Source organism: Centropristis striata, chromosome 3, assembly GCF_030273125.1.
Source record: "Centropristis striata isolate RG_2023a ecotype Rhode Island chromosome 3, C.striata_1.0, whole genome shotgun sequence".
NCBI lineage: Eukaryota > Metazoa > Chordata > Actinopteri > Perciformes > Serranidae > Centropristis > Centropristis striata.
In genome coordinates, this window is record NC_081519.1 from 16,097,047 (window position 1) to 16,120,170 (window position 23,124).

The 23,124-nt window shown below is 35.8% G+C and overlaps 1 protein-coding gene across 1 annotated transcript; it reads left to right on the forward strand.

The window, feature by feature from the left end:
* The first annotated feature begins 381 nt into the window (after positions 1 to 381).
* Positions 382 to 23,124, forward strand: slc2a9l1 (solute carrier family 2 member 9, like 1). The gene is made up of 12 exons (XM_059328586.1): positions 382 to 405; positions 7,399 to 7,494; positions 12,227 to 12,387; positions 12,464 to 12,588; positions 12,666 to 12,795; positions 13,696 to 13,844; positions 15,451 to 15,638; positions 15,739 to 15,849; positions 20,054 to 20,155; positions 21,337 to 21,412; positions 21,501 to 21,628; positions 22,483 to 23,124. Exons 1-12 carry the CDS (start codon positions 382 to 384, stop codon positions 22,666 to 22,668), a joined length of 1,476 nt encoding a protein of 491 aa, XP_059184569.1. The 3' UTR covers positions 22,669 to 23,124.

Sequence of the window (23,124 nt, forward strand, 5' to 3'; positions counted from 1 at the left end):
AAAAGTGGGGGGAAAAACAACTTTTTCTTGCAGATTCACCACTTTAAATCTCATAAATCTGCACATTTTTTTCTCGAAGATTTGCTACTTTAATCTTGTAAACTTTTTTCTCAAAATATTACCCCCAACCCAGTTTGGACATAGAAGGGGGTGCACGGCTGAAAAAGTTTGGGAACCGCTGCTGTACAGTAACATCAGTCCACTCCACAGAGCAGATGAATGACTCACACAGTGGAAGTCACTGTTAGGGTTGAGGTGTGATTGCTGGTTACTTTATTTCTAGTCAGAAAGTCTGAAAAGTTAATGATAACCAGCCTGAAGTAGAAGAGAAAGAGTCCACGCAGTCTGGACATACTACTGCAGGATCAATGCCAAGACAGAATGGAAACTTTGCTACAACAGCTGGTAGGCTTTTACTGAATTCATATAATTTAATATATTCATATTCATATGTTCTATATTTATTTATTTATATATAAATATTCACAGGAAAGTTAAAGCCATAAGAAATATGTTTGTGTCTAAATCTGTTATAAACAAGTATATTTTTCCATGTAGACCTAACAATATGCTTTATCTGTAACACACTTTTATTGACAGGGAAAATGGGAAAAACTCAAGTTGTTTTAAGCAGTTAGTTTTTTTTTTTTTTTTTTTAAGCTTATTGAGTCATCCAAACCACAATTTTGGCTGAGTCATTGCACTATGTAGGTCCCTGGATTCTTCTTTTAACTTGTCATACATTAAAATAAAATACATTTACAAAAACACAAAACATATCTAGAGATGAGCAAAAGATAAATTGTATGATGATTTTGTTTTTTAAAGCAAATTATCTTGGATTCTGGATTTTCCAAACAGTCTCTGTTTTAGTCTCAGTAAGTGTAGGGGAAAGGAAAAACATATGACAAGTATAATAAAATGTTAGTCTAGAAAACCAGTTGTACCCAATCCCTTTTTGTGTCCTCATTAATATTACAAAAGCAGTTGTTCTTTCATATTGTTGCATCAGTTATTCTGATGATCTGATTCGTCAGATTGGAGTTACATACTTATTTGAGAGGGTTATTTTAGTGTATTCTCTATAATTTCAACATATATTTCTGAAACAGACCAGCTTCCTAAGATATTTTTGTAATTTAACATAAATATACTTGCCTCTTAAAAATATACCCATTTTTTTTCTCTACAGAAGATAGTTTTACTATAACTTTTCTGCTCTAGTATAGAACTAATGTCACTTTAACCTGTTGTATAGGCATTATAGCTCCCATGAGAGTGACAAAAGTACAGCATTTAATTCAGCTGACTCATCATTACAGCTCAGGAATAGTTTACAGTATCCTCATGTCTGTATCAGGGAGGACTGTACCTGCTAAAGTTGAAACACTCCATTAGTAACATTCAAATGCATAGACTTTCCCCATCATTTAAATTGAAGATTGAGATGTGAACTTTTTTGCAGTGTAATATTAATGTGCACATGGACTTAAGTACTATACTTTAATACATATTCAAGGTACTTGTACTTTATTCCATTTATACAACTTTATACTTGTACTCCACCTTATCTCAGAGGCAACTATTTTACTTTTCACTGCACTACATTTGTCTCAGTTTTATTAATAATTTTAGATTTTCACATTATTCCTCTCCAGAGAAAACAACATATTGTAACTTGTTGGGGGAGAGAGTACACTGCAAAAAAGCCAACTTGTATTTTTTAGCCTAAAACAGTGATTTAAGTTGGTAAAACTTGGAAATATAAATTATTGATATTTAGGGCAATAATGTAAGTTAGCACAACAAAGGAAGCCAGTTGTCTGCTCAAAAACAAGTTGGTGAGTTGTTGTTACTTATATCTTTAAGTTGGGGTTCACAACAAGAGACAATAGTTCTGATAACTCTTATTTCTTTGTTGTGAAATTTGGTCATTAGCGAAAGCTAGCGGCTAACCGATGCTAGCGGCTAACTGATGCTAGCGGCGCTGCTTGTTACAGTTACAAGAGTAGCCATTAGCGTATCAATGCTAACTCAAAACTGTGGTCACAACATTAGCTGACATTTCATAGCGGCGTTACAATCGTGCCAGAGAAATTCAGAGTTGAGCAAACTTAAAATATTTAGTTTAATTGTCCAACTTAAAATTTTATCGAAGTTTGTTGCCTTGAAATTTTGAGTTCACCCAACTTTTCTTTTTTTGCAGTGTAGGGATTGTTTCCCAGAATGCTTTGCTTTGTGTTCCTCCATGCAAATAGGGGTTTGGAAGCAAAGTGTTAATGACATGTTAGGTATGTTATACATGTTACATTACAGTAATGTCTAGTTATTTATGTTCACTGTTATTTATTGTCATTTTAGGGATGAGTCAAAGAGCACTATAGAACCTGATAATGTAATAAATTCCTGATAATGTAATAACCCCAATAATGTAATAAAAATCTTCACTTGAGTCCATTGAAAATGTAATAAAACCTGATAATGTAATAACTTCCCGATAATGTAATAAAGTGCATTTCTCAATAATGTAATACATTTTTTTTTTTACCAATAATGTAATAAAGTATAACACGAAGCACCTTTAGATTTCAATGACGAGATACTTCGTTGGTGAAAAACGGATGAACGGGTCAAAAGTGAAAAAACATTCAACTTTGACCTGTTGGTGGCGCTAGAGCTCTTGAGCTAGAGTTGATACACAGTATCACCACTTGAACCCAAGTAATGGGTGGTCTGCTGTTAAATTATTACAATATTGGGGAATTATTACATTATCAGGACTTGGGAAATGAAGGCTAACCTGATAATGTAATTACCTCCCATTAATGTTATACTTTATTACATTATAGGTTAAAAAAAAAGTGTATTACATTATTGGGAAATGCACTTCATTACATTATCGGGAAGTTATTACATTATCAGGTTTTATTACATTTTCAATGGACTCAAGTGCAGATTTGTATTACATTATCGGGGTTATTAAATTATCGGGAATTTATTACATTATCAGGTTTTATTACATTTTCAATGGACTCAAGTGCAGATTTTTATTACATTATCGGGGTTATTAAATTATCGGGAATTTATTACATTATCAGGTTTTATTACATTTTCAATGGACTCAAGTGCAGATTTTTATTACATTATTGGGGTTATTAAATTATCGGGAATTTATTACATTATCAGGTTTTATTACATTTTCAATGGACTCAAGTGCAGATTTTTATTACATTATTGGGGTTATTAAATTATCGGGAATTTATTACATTATCAGGTTTTATTACATTTTCAATGGACTCAAGTGCAGATTTTTATTACATTATCGGGGTTATTAAATTATCGGGAATTTATTACATTATCAGGTTTTATTACATTTTCAATGGACTCAAGTGCAGATTTTTATTACATTATCGGGGTTATTAAATTATCGGGAATTTATTACATTATCAGGTTTTATTACATTTTCAATGGACTCAAGTGCAGATTTTTATTACATTATTGGGGTTATTAAATTATCGGGAATTTATTACATTATCAGGTTTTATTACATTTTCAATGGACTCAAGTGCAGATTTTTATTACATTATCTGGGTTATTAAATTATCGGGAATTTATTACATTATCAGGTTTTATTACATTTTCAATGGACTCAAGTGCAGATTTTTATTACATTATTGGGGTTATTTAATTATCGGGAAATTATTACATTATCAGGTTTTATTACATTTTCAATGGACTCAAGTGCAGATTTTTATTACATTATCGGGGTTATTAAATTATCGGGAATTTATTACATTATCAGGTTTTTTTACATTTTCAATGGACTCAAGTGCAGATTTTTATTACATTATCGGGGTTATTAAATTATCGGGAATTTATTACATTATCAGGTTTTTTTACATTTTCAATGGACTCAAGTGCAGATTTTTATTACATTATCGGGGTTATTAAATTATCGGGAATTTTTTACATTATCAGGTTCTACAAGCACCATTAGAGAACTGACTGTTGCATTTTTTGACACTCCGCCTCTCACTGACATGGGTGTGCAAAGTCTGCTACGTGACTGTGTCATAATAAAGTGACATAAAAGTTTAGAACTCCTCTCTCTGTGTCTTGCTTGCTAGTCATAGTTCCCCACAATACAAACAATAACTTGAATTTAGCGAGGAGAGTGAAATTAAGTAAGTAAGGTGTAATTGTATCAAAAAATATATCTCGTTTTTCACGAAATGTTGACTCTTTAGAAGTATGTGGTCATCACATGACAGCAATAATACAAATATTTTATCATTTTATAGACTGTGATGGACTGCTGTAGATAAGGCTTCCCAACAACATATACACAACTGTAAACCTGTAAAGCAGTAAACATTAATGCTGCAGTAATAGTAATTAAAAAACATTATATATAAAAGTAAAACACTGACAGGGAATGTTGTACTGCACAATCAATAATTAACTTTGAGTACTTCAAGTACATTTTGCTGAATATTTGCACTTTCACTTAAAGGTGCCGTATACGACATTCACAAAAATAATAGCAGTAAATAATAACAATTGCTATGTAAAGATATGGTTGCATCATGGAGTTCTCAGAAGAACCACCTGGCTTCCACAATGTCAACATCTGACCAGAACAAGGCAAAAGCTCAAATGGGCGTAGGCAAAAAAACAAAACAAACAAAAAAAAAAACCAAGAGAGTAAGCAAAGTTTCAAACCAGGAAACAAAACAAGCACAACACTAGAGAGCTTTGCACACGAGAGTAACAGAGACTATCTGGCTGAGAGCCACTACCACAGACCTGGGCATTGGGCGGCCCGCGGGCCACATCCGGCCCGTTGGCTGTCCTTGTCCGGCCGCGTGAGGTTACCAAGAAATTAGAAATCAATATAACCGCAGTGCTTTTATTTTGAAAAAAAAAATAGCAAACATTAGCACTACCTAACAACACTTTTACTATAGTTAAGACAACAAATATAGCCACTAATATTATATGACAGAAGAAAATAAACTTTAACAAACCTTGTGTCCTGTCAGTCAGCCACTATAGAAGCCTTTTTGATACTTTATCTCAACTTTATATGAATTACTACGCACTCGTTATTATTTACCGTTCGCTTTTTCATTTAACCGTTCTACCGGTTATTTCCTGTCACTACCTTTCAAAATGAAAGCACCCGTTTCACACTGGACGGCACTTTTTCAAAATAAAAGCACCTCAACATTGTTAAACACCTTGAAAATGTACAAACATGAAAACCAAACTATATAATACAAAAACACCAATAGGAAGCTTACTAAAGGACATTTACAGTTGTGTTTAAAATAAATGGAATAGTGATATAGTGATTGGAGTATTTACTACTTTTTACTGCTATATTTGATTTACTCCACATTAACAGTCTTATCATAACATGTATTCCTATCAGTAGCAGCTCAAAACCAGATAATTTACTGTATTTTATAAAGCGATTACATTAATATTGAGCAGAATTTAGTTCAGAGTTTTGGTCCGGCCCCTGCAACCTTCGTGGTATTGGTCATGTGGCCCCTTGGGAAAATTAATTGCCCACCCCTGGACTACCAACTACATTTATGAGGCTTTAACTGTGGTTGTTGAACTATTTAAACATATCAAGAAAGTTCAGCAAACAAGCCACCAGGGAAATGTCTTTAAATTAAATGTTGAAAATCTTTTTCAAGACTAGCTTAATTTTCATGCACTAGCATGTTGTAATGTTACTGAAGGCTTAGATTTAGTTTGGCCCTTCAGATTGTTAATGCTACTGTGTGGAGGGAATTTTTAATTTTTTTTTTATTGTGGCTTCCTAATCAAACAATTGTACTCTGAACTGAATTTTTTATGTATGACATTCAAGTCAAGTCACGATAGCATAACATTAGCTTTTTGCTTTCATCGGCTGCATCAACGCTTCAAACATAATAAAAGTGGTGTTCATATGTGAACAAAACACGTAACGGCAGAAATGTGTGTTTGCCACAGAGCTTATTTTCTGCAATGATCCAAAATCCAATAGGCGGATTCTCAATAGATCCCATGGAGATGCTACTTCTGAGTTGGCCTACAAAAATACGTCATTTGGTTTGCTCTCTATAGATTCACCTTCTTGAATGTCACCATGCTTGTCGTTTAACATCATAGAAATCTGGTAGTTCTCAACGCTGTGAGCTCTCAGGTGTGCCATCTAGTGCAGTAGTTCTCAACCTTTTTGAGTTGCGACCCCCAATTTAACATGCATGTTGTCCGCGACCCCCGCTCACTGAACACAATCTCACACGCACAGTTCAGATCACCCAAAAAAGAAACAAAATGACCAAAAAAAGGAAACAAAATGACCAAAAAACACACAAAATGACCAAAAAACACACAAAATGACCAAAAAAAGGGAACAAAATGTCCAAAAAACACACAAAATGACCAAAAAAACACACACCATGACCAAAAAAAGACATTAAGTGACCAAAAAGACTAAAACACATTAACAAATGAACATTTTAACACAGTGGAGACAGAGCTGACTTCCAAAATGATTTGGCGACCCCCAGAAATCATCTCGCGACCCCAATTGGGGTCCCGACCCCAAGGTTGAGAAAAGCTGGTCTAGTGGAATCCTCCAGTAACAAGGGGTATGGGCAAGTATGTCCACAATTACATACAATGCAGCCGGTTGTGAATGCAAATGTATGGTTAAAAAGAAAGTATATCCGGCCTTGGCACTAGTATCTAACAGCGGTTTTGGCTCAGCCACCTCCGTTTGTTTCTGACGTCAGAGGTGTTCTGAAAGTTGTGAACTGCACCTTTCATTACATACTGTCTATGCACTTTATATGTTTTTTATGCGCACTGTTCATTGCACCTTATTTGTTTCATAGCACCAACATTTTTATACTGTACATTCATATTTATTCTGCACTGGAATTCTATTCTACTCCTTTATACATACTCGTTCTTTAGACACTTTATTTTTTATTGTATTTTATAGAATTTTTATATTTTATTGCTTGACGTATGCCTAGGTTGTTCTTTTTATTTAATTGTGTTGTCATTGTCTCTGTGTGTAATGCTGCTGCTACACTGTAATTTCCCAGCTTGGGATAAATAAAGTATATCTATCTATCTATCTATCTATCTATCTATCTATCTATCTATCTATTTATCTATCTATTTATCTATCTATCTATCTATCTATCTATCTATCTATCTATCTATCTATCTATCTATCTATCTATCTATCTATCTATCTATAAGTAAGTAAGTTTTGATTGCAGGACTTTTTGTGTGAGACGGCAGTATTTCTCCTGCCTTTTGCACCTATAGAGTGCACCAAAAGAAGGCCATGTCTAATCCCTCCTGATTTACTCTCCGTTACAGACCCGTGGTAATGCTCTGGTCCTCATCATTATTTTGGGAATTGGAGGAAGCTTTCAAAATGGCTACCACATGTCTGGGCTGAGTTCTCCTTCACCGGTGAGATACATCACTTACAGCATCTCTGTTCATCCTGTTGTTTGTTGCTTGATCTCTCTCTCTCTGTTCAAACATCAAATGTTCACCTCCAGTTACTATCTGACGCTGAGAGAGTGTGACGTGAAGTTTAATGTCTCAGTGTACTCTGAAATTAATGCACATTTGCAACATTTAAAATTCTATATTGAGCATGATAGTGTTTTAAGTTAAAAAAAAGATTCAAAATCACATTTTATGTTGGACTAAAGGACTAAAAAAAAAGACACAAAATGACCAAAAAAAGACACAAAATGACAAAAAAAGACATCAAAAGACACAAAATGACCAAAAAAAGACACAAAATGACTAAAAAAAGAAACAAAATGACCAAAAAAAGACACAAAATGACTAAAAAAAGAAACAAAATGACCAAAAAAAGACACAAAATGACTTACAAAGACATGAAAACAATACAGTTTTTCTCAGTCGCTTTGGTACAATTCTCAAATCATCCTCGACATTTGCAGAACAGTAAGTGCATTTCTCAAAACAATTTGTACAAATAGCAAAACACCATGGATGACCTGCAAAAGCCACTCTCTTGCTCAAAATCCTTAGTTCATCTCTCAAAACTAAATATCCGTGTCAATGAACATGTCAGTGCATCAGAATGACAAGTCCTTGTGTCATTGTGTACGGATAAGACAGTCAAATTGCTTAGTCATGTTGTCAATATAACAGTGTACTCTGGAGGGATGTTCTGATGTAAACTATGGCTAAAGTTTTGATGACAATTATTGTAAATTGTAGGTTACACCTTAGTGTATGTGGAGTTTGAAAGAGACTGGACAAGATTCACATTTACGCTTTTATTTTTTTCCTGATAAAGAAAAGAAAAGACAGCACTGCATAGCACAAAGAAAAAACAAAAACAAAAGTAGAAATGTAAACATAGGACAATCTCCTTAGGGAAAACTGTACATGCAGTGCCGTAATTACAGCGCAATCGTCCTACACCTCCTGACGTTCCTGTCTGTTGGGCCACAAATTCTCATCCACATCACAACGAATGTTTTCTCTTGCGATGCAGCGTGGAAAGAATCTTTTGGAGTGTCTTATCCAGCCTCTGCAGGCATCTGCTGTGATGTCATCACACGCTGCATCCATGGCAGCCAGAAGGGTCATCTGTGTATGTGGCTGGCGATCATATACTTTCCATCTCCATGCTGAGAAAAATTCCTCAATGGGATTAAGGAATGGGGAGTAGGGTGAGAGGAACTCCATCAGCATCCTGTTGTGGGCCGCAAACCATTGCCTGATGATGTTGGAGCGATGGAAACTGACATTGTCCCAAACAATCACATACTTTGGCAGGTCATCTCCAGTCTGGCCCCTCTCTTCTTCAGGGATGAGATCCCTGTAGAGTGTGTCTAAAAAGGTGACAAGATGCTCTGTGTTGTATGGCCCAATAATGGGAATATGTGTTAGCACACCATTCTCAGAGATAGCAGCAGCCATGGTTATGTTCCCGCCCCGTTGGCCTGGCACATCAGCTGTAGCTCTGTGGCCGATGATATTTCGACCACGCCTTCTGCGTTTAGTTAGGTTGAAGCCAGCCTCATCCATGTAGATGAAGCTGTGCGGTGGTTCACTTGCTTCCAGTTCCATTATACGCTAGATCCAGAAGACACAAAGAGTTTAATGAATTACATGCATTTTCATTTTGGGCAACAGTTACATCAAATGTATACAGCACATATTGCATCTTCTTTTCTACAGCCATAGCAAATGTGTAAAAGTCACAATTACTGTACTGTATATCACTATACAATGTTGTCATGTTTACTGTGATGTTCATTCATGTTTTACCTGTACATACTGGTAGCGCAGGTCCTTCACTCTTTCGTCATTTCTTTCAAATGGAACGGTGTACAGCTGCTTCATATTCATTTGGTGTCTTTTCAGCACCCTGTCAATGGTTGAGATGCTGACTGTTTGGATGTTATCAAAGATGTTGTTGTCTTCTATAATGGCACTCTGTATCTCCCTTAGTCTTATGGCATTGTTTTCTACGACCATGGTGCAAATAGCCTCAGGGGCCCTCTGCCACCCCTGTGAAGCTGTCTTGCAGTCCTATGTGGAAGACATATAGTAATGCAAAACACAAAATTGAGTAAGATAAAATGTCACTGTTTACATAAAGTATACTACAGTTTTTCACAACCGCTATGACCCGTTTGTCAGAACCTTAAAAACTTTTTCAAAACTGTTAACGCACATCACACTTGATACACTCAATCCCCCAAACAGTTAATTTCATGGTCAAAATCACCCAGTGTAACTAAACACAGACACACACTTCCAAAATACAATAATACACTAACACAGTTGACCAAATCTACCAAAACACTGACACACGTTGTCTTCCAACAGAAACATTTAGTCAGTCACAGCACCGTGTCATAAAAAACACTGACAACTGATGGAAGAACACAAAACCGAATCACTTTGCATGTTTCTTATCTACTTTTTTTCCTTTTTCTTTTACAATCAACAGATTATTGTATTGATCATACATGTAAATTAACCCTCTGGAGTCTCCAAAAGCTCCAAAGCATGACATCTTCATCATCCAGACTAGAAAACAAAGCAGCGTGGAGCCCTACTGTACATTTACCTCTAAAGTTCTGGCTGTAAACTCCATGAGGCCAGTTTCAGTTTGATGATGATATACCAAGTAAAACTGGAGACAAGCTCAAATAGATTTAGTATAAAATGATAGAACTGGATGGAACCCTCTTACGTATATGTTGTATTTGCGACCTTTGTTCACATTTGCAACATTTACTGTAAAATTCTTTATTGAGCATGATAGTGTTTTGAAAGTAAAAAAAGATTCAAAATCACATTTTATGTTGGACTGAATGACTAAAAAAGACACAAAATGACTTACAAAGACATGAAAAGACATGAAAATGATTCAAAAATGGACAAAATAGCCTCCATAGAGACAATGTTTGTGATGATGTTCTTCATTTTTCATTTGTTGGCCATGAATTTTGGTCCTTTTTTGTACAACACTCAGTACAGAAAGTGAACGAGCCGTGTCAGAGCAGCTTTGCAGAATGTTTACGTATGAAAGAAGAAGATAGTGAATGACAGGATTTGCAGTAAACACTTTACTGTATTGCAAATTAAAATGACTTACAGTAGAGTAAAGAGGTAAAAAAAAATCAGCTGTCATTCATTACTGTATTGCCAAATAGACAAAAAGAAAAAGGAGCAGAAGCTGTGATCAATGTAATCTTCAATTCATTAGTTTTGAACATGAGGTTTTCTGTTTTGACAAACCGTGTGAAAACAATTGAAAATTCACCAGTTAACGTCTACTGTTTTGGTCTTGATTGAGCTTGTGTGTAAAAGGAGTTAAAACTAATTTTAAATGTGTAAAATGTGTGTATTTTGTGTCAAAAGAAGAAGAATTGTGTTAATTGTATCGCCCACACAGGCTGATGTTGTGGTAACTGTGTGAAGAGTTTTGAAAAAGCGGTAAAAGTATTGAACAACGGGTCATAGCGGTTGTGAAAAACTGTAAATGAATATTGTAAAATGCAAGTGGAATACTGTAATATTGTATGAAGCATTACAGAAAGTATACAGTATTACAGTACAGTGCCTATTGTTAGATTACATACCGGTTCTGTTGACGAAAAGTCTGAATGATTGAGGATACAGTTGTCCTCCCAACATTTGGCTGCACCCTTCGACCAGCCTCGGCCATTGTAAGCCCATGATTGACAACATGGTCTACAAGTGTGGCTCTTATTTCATCAGGAACACGCATATGTCCTCGGCCTCTTCTGCCTCTTCCTCTATTTTGCCTCCCAAGTCCTCCGCCACGCAGCCTCACTCCTCTTCTTCTTCTCGCTGGCTGTTGACCCCGTCCAATTCCTTGTCCGTCCATTTTCAGAAATTGTAACACTGTGTTGTGCTCCGGCTATATACGTATATACTTGCCAGTTGATTGATTCGTTTGAGAAAGTCAAGATTCATCTGGGAGCAATTTACCAATTCAGGACAGGCTTAGAAAAAAAGTCTCATGGAAATGTATAGAAATATGCTTGACATGTTATGACAACGTGTTCAACCATTTTGCATGTAAAGACTTATGCTATGAACTAATGCCTAAATGTTGTGGGTGGTGAGACTATTCAACAGAGACCCATGATAATACATTTTGATCAACATGACATAAGCAATTGATAATGTAGGAAACAGAAGAGAATTGTACATAATCATTTGCATGGATGTACCAAAGCATTTTCAACTTGCTCAAAGAAATGAGAAACTGCTTTATTGATGTGCACAAGTGACACAATGATGTGAAGATTGAACAGGTAGTTTTGAGAATTTCAGTTCTGATCTGAGAAATGTACCAAAGCGACTGAGAAAAACTGTAAAAAAAAATGGACAAAATAGCCCAAGACTCCATAGAGTTAAGTTGTTAACCCACTTCTTGTTCCCTGAAAAAGGCCTACTTGTATAATTCTGAAATGTACATTATTTTTCAGTTTTGGTTAACCTTACCTTTTTTTATTTACCTCTGGCAGTTCACCACTTACCTTTGTACCCTTTCAAGCTGTTCATTTGACTTGAACTGCTTGTTCAATAAAAAAATTGAAAAATTGGAGTGTTCTAAAACTTTTGACCGGTAGTGTATCTCAAGCTACAAAATGCCCTTTAAAACTTTCAGCACATTCAGCGCTTCATCAACAGGACCTGGTTCGACAGATACAAAGAGCCTCCGCCTCCACAGACGATCACCATGATCTGGTCCTGTATTGTGTCCTTGTACGCTGTTGGGGCGCTCTTTGGTGCTCTCAGTTTCAAATTAATCACTGGTGCTTTTGGAAGGTGGGTGAAAGGGATTAAAAGAAGCATTCGGCCCTGTTACATAAAAATACTTGAAATTATGTTGTTCCTTCCTCAGAAAAAAGGCGATGATGTGCAACAGTTTCTTTGCAGTTGTTGCAGCATTGATCATGCTGACAAGTAAAACTGCCAAATCATATGAAATGATAATTGTGGCAAGGATCCTGTTTGGCTACTCTGCAGGTAAGCCACCAACAACATATTCTGCACAACACGTCATGTGTTCACCTGACTGATTAACGTCCTCTCATGGCCTGCAGGTTTAGGTCTCAGCTCCCATTTAATGTACCTGGGAGAGATTTCACCCAGAAAGATAAGAGGGGCTGTGACTCTGACCTCAGCAACCTTTGGGTCACTCGGTAAACTGTTTGGGCAAGTTTTTGGACTGAGGTATGCACTTATTGTTAATAAGTATGAGAACTCAACAGGAGTTGTTTTAGAGCAGGGATTCCCAAAGTGTGGTGCGTGGACCCCTGGGGGTGCGTGAGCTGCTGCTAGGGGGTGCGCGAGATGAAAAATGTAATGGCGGTCTGATTATGACACAATTACATTTTTTTCCCCCACACAATAAAGACGTGTTAATAATTAATTAATAAATACAGGCTATTCAATTTTGTGTCATTTTTTGTTCATTTTTGCATCTAATTTGGTCATTTTTGCATCTATTTTTTGGTTGTTTGGTAATTTTTACATGTATTTTTGGTCAATTTGTGTCTATTTTGATCATTTTGTGTCATCTTTGGTCATTTTTGCATCTATTTTTGGTTGTTTTTGATCTTATAATGAAGCGTAGAAGAAGTTATCTTCTTGTTCTTGTGTCATTTTTCCAACCTGTGTTATGATGACGGGGTTGTGTTCAATACACGCTCGTTTAAATTTGCTGCAATTTTTGTTCAACGCAGCTCAAAATATTATAACATTTGTCCCAACTGATCTGCTTTCTGCCTCTGATCCTGAGCCTGTCATCGTCCTCCACCTTTAATATGGCTATAAAAACTCTTATTGCATTTTGTTTTTGAAGGTGTGGGGGATTGGGGGTGCGTCAACCCGGTTGGGACATAGAAGGGGGTGCACGGCTAAAAAAGTTTGGGAACCGCTGTTTTAGAGGATAAGAGACCTAATGTGTACTGCATGTACAAAATATCAGTGACACCTTATGAGGAGAGTCAATGAGGCCAAGGTCTCCTAAGAGTTTGACAACAGTGTAAAAAGAGCTTTGACACATTATTGGGAGGTGTGAATAACAATGTAAACTAAGCTGGAACACAACTTGGACTTTTGTTTTTTCAGTGAGATCCTTGGTGGCGAGGAGCTGTGGAACGTCGTCCTCTGTGTCCCTGCATGTTTCTCACTGGTCCTGGTTTTAGTGTTGCCTTTTCTCCCAGAGGCTCCCAGATATTTATTCATTGAGAAAGGCGATGATAAGGCCTGCAAAAAAGGTTGGCATATTTCCCTATATTCACACTTTTTGAAGTAAACACTTCAAATTGAACAAGAATTATGTGAAAGTGAGCATATTGTTTGCATCACACTTTTAATTGTTTTATAGCTTGTCTATGTTTAAAGCAAAGACATCTAGGGGACAGTGAAATTAATATTAAAGGTTATCCATTATTGTAAATAGTGAGATTTCTAGAATAAAGCAGGTCTTGGTGCTATATAGGTACCGGAAAAGTATGAAAACACTCAATCCACAGAGAAATGTACACAAGCCGTATCGGTAACTGTGCCTTTAAATGAACTGTCAGGACTTTAGTAAACTGCAAAAAAGCCAACTTGTATTTTTTGGCCTAAAACAGTGATTTAAGTTGGTAAAACTTGGAAATATAAATTATTGACATTTAGGGCAATAATGTAAGTTAGCACAACAAAGGAAGCCAGTTGTCTGCTCAAAAACAAGTTGGTGAGTTGTTGTTACTTATATCTTTAAGTTGGGGTTCAAAACAAGGGACAATAGTTCTGATAACTCTTATTTCTTTGTTGTTAAATTCGGTCATTAGCGAAAGCTAGCGGCTAACTAAATGCTAACGGCTAACTGATGCTAGCGGCGGTGGTCACAACATTAGCCAACATTTCATAGCGGCGTTACAATCGTGCCAATTCAGCACATTGCAGAAGTTAGCAGAAGTACGGATTAAAAGTTATTACAATGTAAAATTATAAGTTAGTACTTAGTTATAAGTTTGACAAAAATCTGAATTCAGAGTTGAGAAAACTCAAAAACAAAACTTAAAATATTTAGTTTAATTGTCCAACTTAAAATTTTATCGAAGTTTGTTGCCTTGAAATTTTGAGTTCACCCAACTTTTCTTTTTTTGAAGTGTATGGTTGTAATGTCACAACTATACGTATATAGTTAAATCGCTGCTACAGTGCCTTTAAGCCTCATTTATGCTCCGTTACTATTTCCATTAAACAATAGGTAGCACTGACAATTAATGATGTCAAGCCCTTACAGCAGGGGTGTCAAACTCTGGCCCACGGGCCAAATTTGGCCCGCAGTGTAATTTTATTTGGCCCGCGAGGCAATACCAAATTATTATATTATTGTACTATAAAAGCTGACCCGCCGGTATAATACGGCGCATTTACAGCTAATACTAGATTTATTATTGGTATATTATTTTTAAATGTATTAACCTGTTGAAAAACTTTATTTTGATATTTAAATCAGAAGGATGCAAATAGAAAAGAGGCATACGATTTTTATTTAATTTTTATTTAATAAATTAATGACATTGATGTGTTTTTTATTTGAAATTTGAATTTGCATGTCTGCACTATTTAGTTATTTATTGTATGTTTATAAGCGTTGCTGGTTCCATATTCAATGTTAAAGCAAAACATGTTTGGTATATATTAAACGGTTTTTGTTTTGTTCAATGTTGGCCCGTGATTTTATTCAAGTTTTAAATTTTGGCCCATTGTGTATTTGAGTTTGACACCCCTGCCTTACAGTCATTCCCCTGGCTGCAAAGATGGTGCAAAGACGCTCTTATTTAATATCACTTCTCAGTTTTATGTGCCTGCCCTTTCTCGCCCCAGCGCTCCAGAGTCTGTGGGGCCCAGGAGACTACAAACAGGAGATGGACGAGATGCTGGCGGAGCAGTTGGCCATTGAGGCCGCCCCACCAAAAAGTCCCCTGCAGCTGCTGAGAGACAGGTCCGTCCGATGGCAGCTTCTCACCGTTCTCCTCATCTGTGCCTCCAACCAGCTGTCAGGCATGTCTGCGGTGAGGATGGAACCTAAACGCTGTATTTCCTACAATCAACAATAAAACAAAGAAAAATTATAGCCTCTCAAAATCCAACCTATTTGCTTCTCCTTCCCAGATTAGTATCTTCTCCTATGACATCATGCTGAAGTCAGGTATACCACGAGACAAGATCCGCTATGTTACTGTTGGTCTCGGAGTAGCTGAAATCATCACCTCCATCTCCTGTGTGAGTAACTCCTTCAGTCTACAGCAGGGGTGGGCAATTAATTTTCCCAAGGGGCCACGTGACCAATACCACGAAGGTTGCAGGGGCCGGACCAAAACTCTGAACTAAATTCTGCTCAATATTAATGTAATCGCTTTATAAAATACAGTAAATTATCTGGTTTTGAGCTGCTACTGATAGGAATACATGTTATGATAAGACTGTTATTGTGGAGTAAATCAAGTAAAAAGTAGTAAATACAACCAATCACTTTAACATTTATTTTAAACAGAACTGTAAATTACCTTTAGCAAGGTTCCTATTGGTGTTTTTGTATTATATAGCTTGTTTTTCATGTTTGTACATTTTCTAGGTGTTTTACAATGTTGTGGTGCTTTTATTTTGAAATGGTGCCACCCATTGTGAAACAGGTGCTTTCATTTTGAAAGGTAGTGACAGGAAATAACAGGTAGAACGGTTAAATGAAAAAACGAACGGTAAATAATAACAAGTGCGTCGTAATTCATATAAAGTTGATATAAAGTATCTAAATGCTTCTATAGTGGCTGACTGACAGGACACAAGGTTTGTTAGAGTTTATTTTCTTCTGTCATATATATTAGTGGCTATATTTGTTGTCTTAACTATAGTAAAAGTGCTTGTTAGGTCTAGTGCTAATGCTAATGTTTGCTATTTTTTTCAAAATAAAAGCACTGCGGTTATATTGATTTCTTGATTTGATTTCACGCGGGCCGGACAAGGACAGCCAACGGGCCGGATGTGGCCCGCGGGCCGCCCAATGCCCAGGTCTGATCTACAGCCTACCTGAGCTCTTTACCTTTACCATGGAGCAGCCCGCCTTTTCTTTACATACTCTCATGATTTCATACAAAAATGTTCATTTTATTCCTACTTTACTTCCTGGAAATTTAGAAAAAGTGGGGGACTTTTTCATTGTTCAGTTCAGCCTCTGCTAGCACTATTTGAATGGCTACCAGGTCGCTGTAAACTGTTAATGCGTTAAAGGGAACATATGCTTAATTTCCAGGTCCTTGTAATAACCATTAATTAACAAGTAATAAGGCCCTTGTAAGTCCTTACAAGATGCTTATTAACATTATTGTGTGTTTATAAGCTTATATAAGTGTTAATAATGGCATTACAAACACCCATGACCCACCCATTATGTCTTTGCCATGCCTTTATTAATCTTATTTTGTTTGCTTATTGATATTAAAATATACTTTATTGCTCGTCTATTATAAGTTAACTATAAGTTAACTATGCTTGTTGCAACTACCGGATCTAAAGCGAGAACAATGCCTTATTACTTGTTAATTAATGGTTATTAAGGACCTTATTATAAAGCGTTACCAACATGTTTACATGTTAATGTTAACTAGTAGTGTGGTGCCCGTAGGAAGTATGTATTCGTATAGTGGGAGATTAAGTACATTTTTCAATTATGGCCAAATGAGGTTGTGTGTGAAAGTGGGATGTACAATGAGGTGAACATTAATATTCGCTGGAAACTATTCGAATATTATTGGAAAATCGAACCTTGTAGCACACTTAAAATCTCCGACAGATAGGTAGGCTAAATAGACTTACAGATGAGATGAGTCAGGGTGGAAATCCAGAGCGAATTGTGTTTCTGACCAGGTGTAGGTCTATCACACAAGGGGGTGGAGCTCCCTTAAAAGGCGTCCGATCGGAAACAGTGCAATGCCACAACACGTCCTACGTAAATAATGATGATATTTGGAAAAATGAATTAAAAAATCTTCAAATTGAGGATGCACACCTCTGTGCCATGCACAAGGCACATACGAAATCTTAGGTCAGTCTGACTTTGTTGGGGAGAGAAAAAAAGGTGAATAGGAGATTGTACACAATGTTCCTGTGGTAGGACTAATGAATAATCTATTCAGAAAGCTGCTTTGTCACCTTTTAACACACTCACCCGAAACTATGATATTTCTTAGAAAGCTCAAACCGCAGGCTGTACAAAGCTCAAACCCTCGATCCCTGTGGGTTCATCATTTCCCTTCACAATAAATAATCATCTGTGATTCCTCCTGGTGAAAGATCCTGTAATGTAATGTAATGTAATTGACCACCTGTCAATCATGTACTAAAAGTAAGAAACAATTTCAAGACTCCCAATTAAAAGACAACAAATTGTCCAGTGTGGACAGCACTGAGCCTACAGTAAACTCTGTGCTTTTTCATAGGAAGATGAGGTCAGAAACAAATAAACCCTGTACATATTTAACATCCATATAAGCAACCATTCCATGTGAGCTGACTGAACTGTATTGAAATGATTAACAAACACAATATATCTATAAGCTGCAGATGCAAATCATTGTTGTTGGTTGACGTTTAACCCTTTGATGCACAACATGGGTCTAAAGTGACCCGACAGAGTTTTTATGTTCTATATCTTTGCAATAATTCATCATTCAGTATTCCAGGTTTTCCTCAATTAGTTTGTTTTTGATCATCATACATCCTAATTTTTATGTTTTCCTTTATTTATTTGGAATAGAATCCCTTTTTCTGTCACTACTCTAATGCACAACATGGGTGAAAAATGAGCCATATCCATTTTTTTAGCTAAGTAGCTTGTTAAGCTAACTTCTTAGCTTACTTCTTGGCTAAGTATTTAGCTAAGTAGCTTGCTAGGCTAACTACTTAGCTTACTTCTTGGCTAAGTATTTAGCTAAGTAGTTTGTTAAGCTAACTTCTTAGCTTACTTCTTGGCTAAGTATTTAGCTAAGTAGCTTGCTAAGCTAACTACTTAGCTAACTTCTTGGCTGAGTAGTTAGCTTAGCAAGCTACTTAGCCAAGTAGTTAGCTATGTAATAATACAAAAACTTTTTTTCTTCATAAATTATTAGAAGCAAAATGAAAATAATGATCTGTTTTTATCAAAAACAAGATATTTAAAGAATACTTAGAATATGCAATCATAAAATAAGTTGATATCAAAACAGATAGCACAGAAACACACAACAAGCATTAAATAACAGGGGAAATAAATGCGGGTCCTTTTTTACCCATGTTGTGCATCAAAGGGTTAAACAGACAAAATAGAAACATAAAAACCTGTTTTCATTATTTTCAACCCATTCAGTGATTGTACTGCATTGTCCCTGTGTGCATTTGCAAACTGTAATCTGGCTGTAAACTTGGTTGATTATTTTTGACTTTCCCATGATGTTACACAAAGAAGCACCTGTGTTTCAGGTGTGCCTTAAAATACATCCACAGGTGTGTCTCCAATTAACTCAATGAACCTATCAGAAGCTTCCAAAGACATGACAGCATCATCTGGGCTTTCCCAAATAGTTTCAAGGCATAATAATGTTAGTGTATGTAAACTTCTGACCTTGAAGAAGGTAATAACAAATTGTCTAAAAAAATCCTTCTCTCATTATTCTGGCATTTAGCAAATAGAAATAATTTTGGTAATCCTAACGGACCTGAAACAGGAAAAGTGATTGTCTGATTTCATGTCAGACAGTGAGAAAAAAAGCATATGTGTCTTTTTATATAGTGTATGTAAACTTCTGGTTTTATATATATATATACATATATATATATATATACTACCGGTCAAACGTTTTAGAACACACCAATTTTTCCACTTTTTTATTGAAATTCAAGCAGTTCAAGTCAAATGAACAGCTTGAAAGGGTACAAAGGTAAGTGGTGAACTGCCAGAGGTAAATAAAAAAAGGTAAGCTTAACCAAAACTGAAAAATAATGTACATTTCAGAATTATACAAGTAGGCCTTTTTCAGGGAACAAGAAATGGGTTTTCATGTCTTTGTAAGTCATTTTGTGTCTTTTTTGGTCATTTTGTGTCTTTTTTAAGTCATTTTGTGTCTGTTGGTGTCTTTTTTTGTCATTTTGTGTCTTTTTTTTGGTCATTTTGTGTCTTTTTTAGTCCTTTAGTCCAACATAAAATGTGATTTTGAATCTTTTTTTTAACTTTCAAAGCACTATCATGCTCAATAAAGAATTTTAAATATTGCAAATGTGCATTAATTTCAGAGTACACTGAGACATTAAACTGCATCATTTTCAATTCAATTCTGGAAAAGTTGGTGTGTTCTAAAACTTTTGACCAGTAGTGTATATATATATATGTATATATATATGTGTGTGTGTGTGTGTGTGTGTGTGTATATATCTTATTAACTTTTTCCTCTATCAGGGGCTGCTGATTGAGTGCACAGGCAGGAGGCCGTTGCTCTGGGGAGGTTTTGGTCTCATGTCTGCCTGCTGGGTGTGTGTCACTATCACACTGAACCTGACGGTAAACTTGTTGCCTTTAAATACTGACACAGATGTAGTCATGTGAGAGGTCAGAAGATATGCAATGTACTTTAAAGGGTCAGTTTTTAAATGTGTGACTCCCACCCAGATACAATGGAAGTGAATGGAAATGTGTTTGTGGTGTTCACAGCATTGCAAAATACATTAATTAAATTCAACAACAAAATTTCTCACCAGCATTAATATCCATTTCTAAATGTTAGAAGCAAGACACCATCTACCAACGAAATAGTCCCTATTAATACCACAAATTAAATTTCAGTTTACCTCTATTTTATGTGGATGGACACAGAAATACCATATCAAGTTTAAATATCCTGCAAACAATGTTAAAACTGACCTTTTCACACACACAGAAGTTAGAAATGTGAGCTATGACAATATATTTTATAATTAAAACTATGTGTATTACTTTGGGTTTTTTCCCCCTGCAATGTTAAAAGGTAGCAATTGAATAGACACACTGCAAAAAAAGAAAAGTTGGGTGAATTCAAAATTTCAAGGCAACAAACCTCAAAAAATTTTTAAGTTGGACAATTAAACTAAATATTTTAAGTTTTGTTTTTGAGTTTGCTCAACTCTGAATTCAGATTTTTGTCAACTCAACTGTAAGTTGTACTAATTTATAATTTTACATTGTAATAACTTTTAATCCTTACTTCTGCTAACTTCTGCAATGTGCTGAATTGGCACGATTGTAACGCCGCTATGAAATGTCAGCTAATGTTGTAACCACAATTTTGAGTTAGCATTGATACGCTAATGGCTACTCTTGTAGCTGTAACAAGCAGCGCCGCTAGCATCAGTTAGCCGCTAGCGTCAGTTAGCTGCTGGCGTCAGTTAGCCGCTAGCTTTCGCTAATTACCGAATTTCACCGCTTTCCTACATTTCACAACAAAGAATTAAGAGTTATCAGAACTATTGTCCCTTGTTGTGAACCCCAACTTAAAGATATAAGTAACAACAACTCACCAACTTGTTTTTGAGCAGACAACTGGCTTCCTTTGTTGTGCTAACTTACATTATTGCCCTAAATGTCAATAAGTTATATTTCCAAGTTTTACCAACTTAAATCACTGTTTTAGGCCAAAAAACACAAGTTGGCTTTTTTGCAGTGCAGAATGTATTTGTTTTCACATCTACAAAATTGTCTTCTTGCAGGACACCAGCTATTGGGTTCCATATATTACTACTTGTTTGATCACCCTCTTCATCATCTTCTTTTGCGGAGGACCTGGTTTGTGTCTTACAGCTGTTTGGTTCACGTAGAATAGATGTTTGCATGCACAAATATTAAACTTAATCACCTGTATGGTGTCTCCCAGGGGGAGTTACAACTACGCTCCAAAATGAGCTCTTCATCCAGTCCGATCGAGCTGCAGCGTTTGTCATCATTGGGATCCAACGCTGGACACTGAATGCTCTGCTGGGCCTGGTCTTCCCATTCCTGATTGTGAGTACAACAAACATAAACATTTTTAAACCATAAGAACCCAGACCCATTTATCCTTGAAGGAAAATGATGGGGGATATACCACAGACCAAGTGGACACAAACATTTATGATGTTTTAATTAAAAAAATATTACCACTAAATGTCAAAGATCTGTGATGTGACATATATGTTATATTGGGCATTTATGGAAGTTATGTTTATGATATTTCTTATTTTAAAATAAATAAACTAGACACCTTTTTTCTGCTTACAGAAACACAATTTGGCCTTTTTCTTTGCATCTCCACAACATATATCAAAATTGTGACAGGATAGGATAGGATTCTTTTTTTGTCTATATTTGGTCATTAACAAAAAATTAGCTTTTTGAAAATAGCTACTTTTTCACATTTCTGTTTCCAGTCACACACATATTTTGGAAATGTCACTTCTTGTCACAGTCAAACAGTCTTGCTAAGGGATTTAATGAGTAAAGGTGAAGCATAAAGCTGAATATGGGAGATTCAAAAACATTTAAAGTGTTTGTTACACGTGTGTCACCATGGGTTCTTATGGGTTAAAACAGCAACACAAAAGATCTTGTGCTGTAAAAGTAACTGCTAAACTGAGTTTTATTGATAATGTGGATTATTTGTTGTATTATATATTGACATTTAGCTATAAAACAATACTTTTCATTGATTTGAATTCAATTAGAATTAAGCTTAATGACAGAATGACTTTAGGGACTAGACAGACTTTAAGGGATTAGAAATTGTATCTATGTGTCATGAAGACAAAGCTTCCCCAGCACTTGAACATAAAAACATGAGTGTCATTCTGATGCTTCAGCCTGTGTTTCCTCTGTCCTAGACTGCCCTGGACACGTACTGCTTCATTCTGTTCGCCTGTGTTTGCCTGCTGGCTTGTCTTTACATCTTCTTCGTCCTGCCTGAGACTAAAGGGAAGACCCTGCTGGAGATCTCCGGGGTGTTTAAAGCCATCACCGTCTGTGGGAAATCCCTTTCAGAGGAGAAGAGAGTGGAGACGAGGTTCTGAGGCCGTTGTAGACTGTTTCAAACTGACAGGAAAAATAAATACTAAAAATAATAATAAATAATATAAAAATGTGTGTAACCAAATATTTATAGTATTTTAAAATATATATTACAAGTAGTATTATTATCTAATTATTTTAATGTGCAAATGCCCAAATCAATAAAAACTATATATTTACACATATGTCAACTAGAGCTTAATTACTGACACAACCCTGTAAAACATGAACAAACTATTAATGTTTTATTCCTTGGTGTCATCTGTCATGCCATTTTTTGTCATTCTTGATTCAGGCTAGATCTCATATAAGGATATAAGACAAGAGAATCAGTTAAGAATATGAAAATACACAATGTTTCAATAAGAATGAATTAATATTCATGGCTAAGTATTCAGTATATCTTTGTTACACAGAAACTGCTCATGTTTTCAATGTAATGTTGACTTATGACATAA

Bases quoted from the DNA above. Each gene is read 5' to 3' on its own strand.
- slc2a9l1 (XM_059328586.1), top strand. From the start codon at position 382: ATGGAAACTTTGCTACAACAGCTG. The intron at 13,845-15,450 runs GTTGGCATATTT...TTCTCGCCCCAG, and splicing joins TGATAAGGCCTGCAAAAAAG to CGCTCCAGAGTCTGTGGGGC. The intron at 21,629-22,482 runs GTGAGTACAACA...CCTCTGTCCTAG, and splicing joins TGGTCTTCCCATTCCTGATT to ACTGCCCTGGACACGTACTG.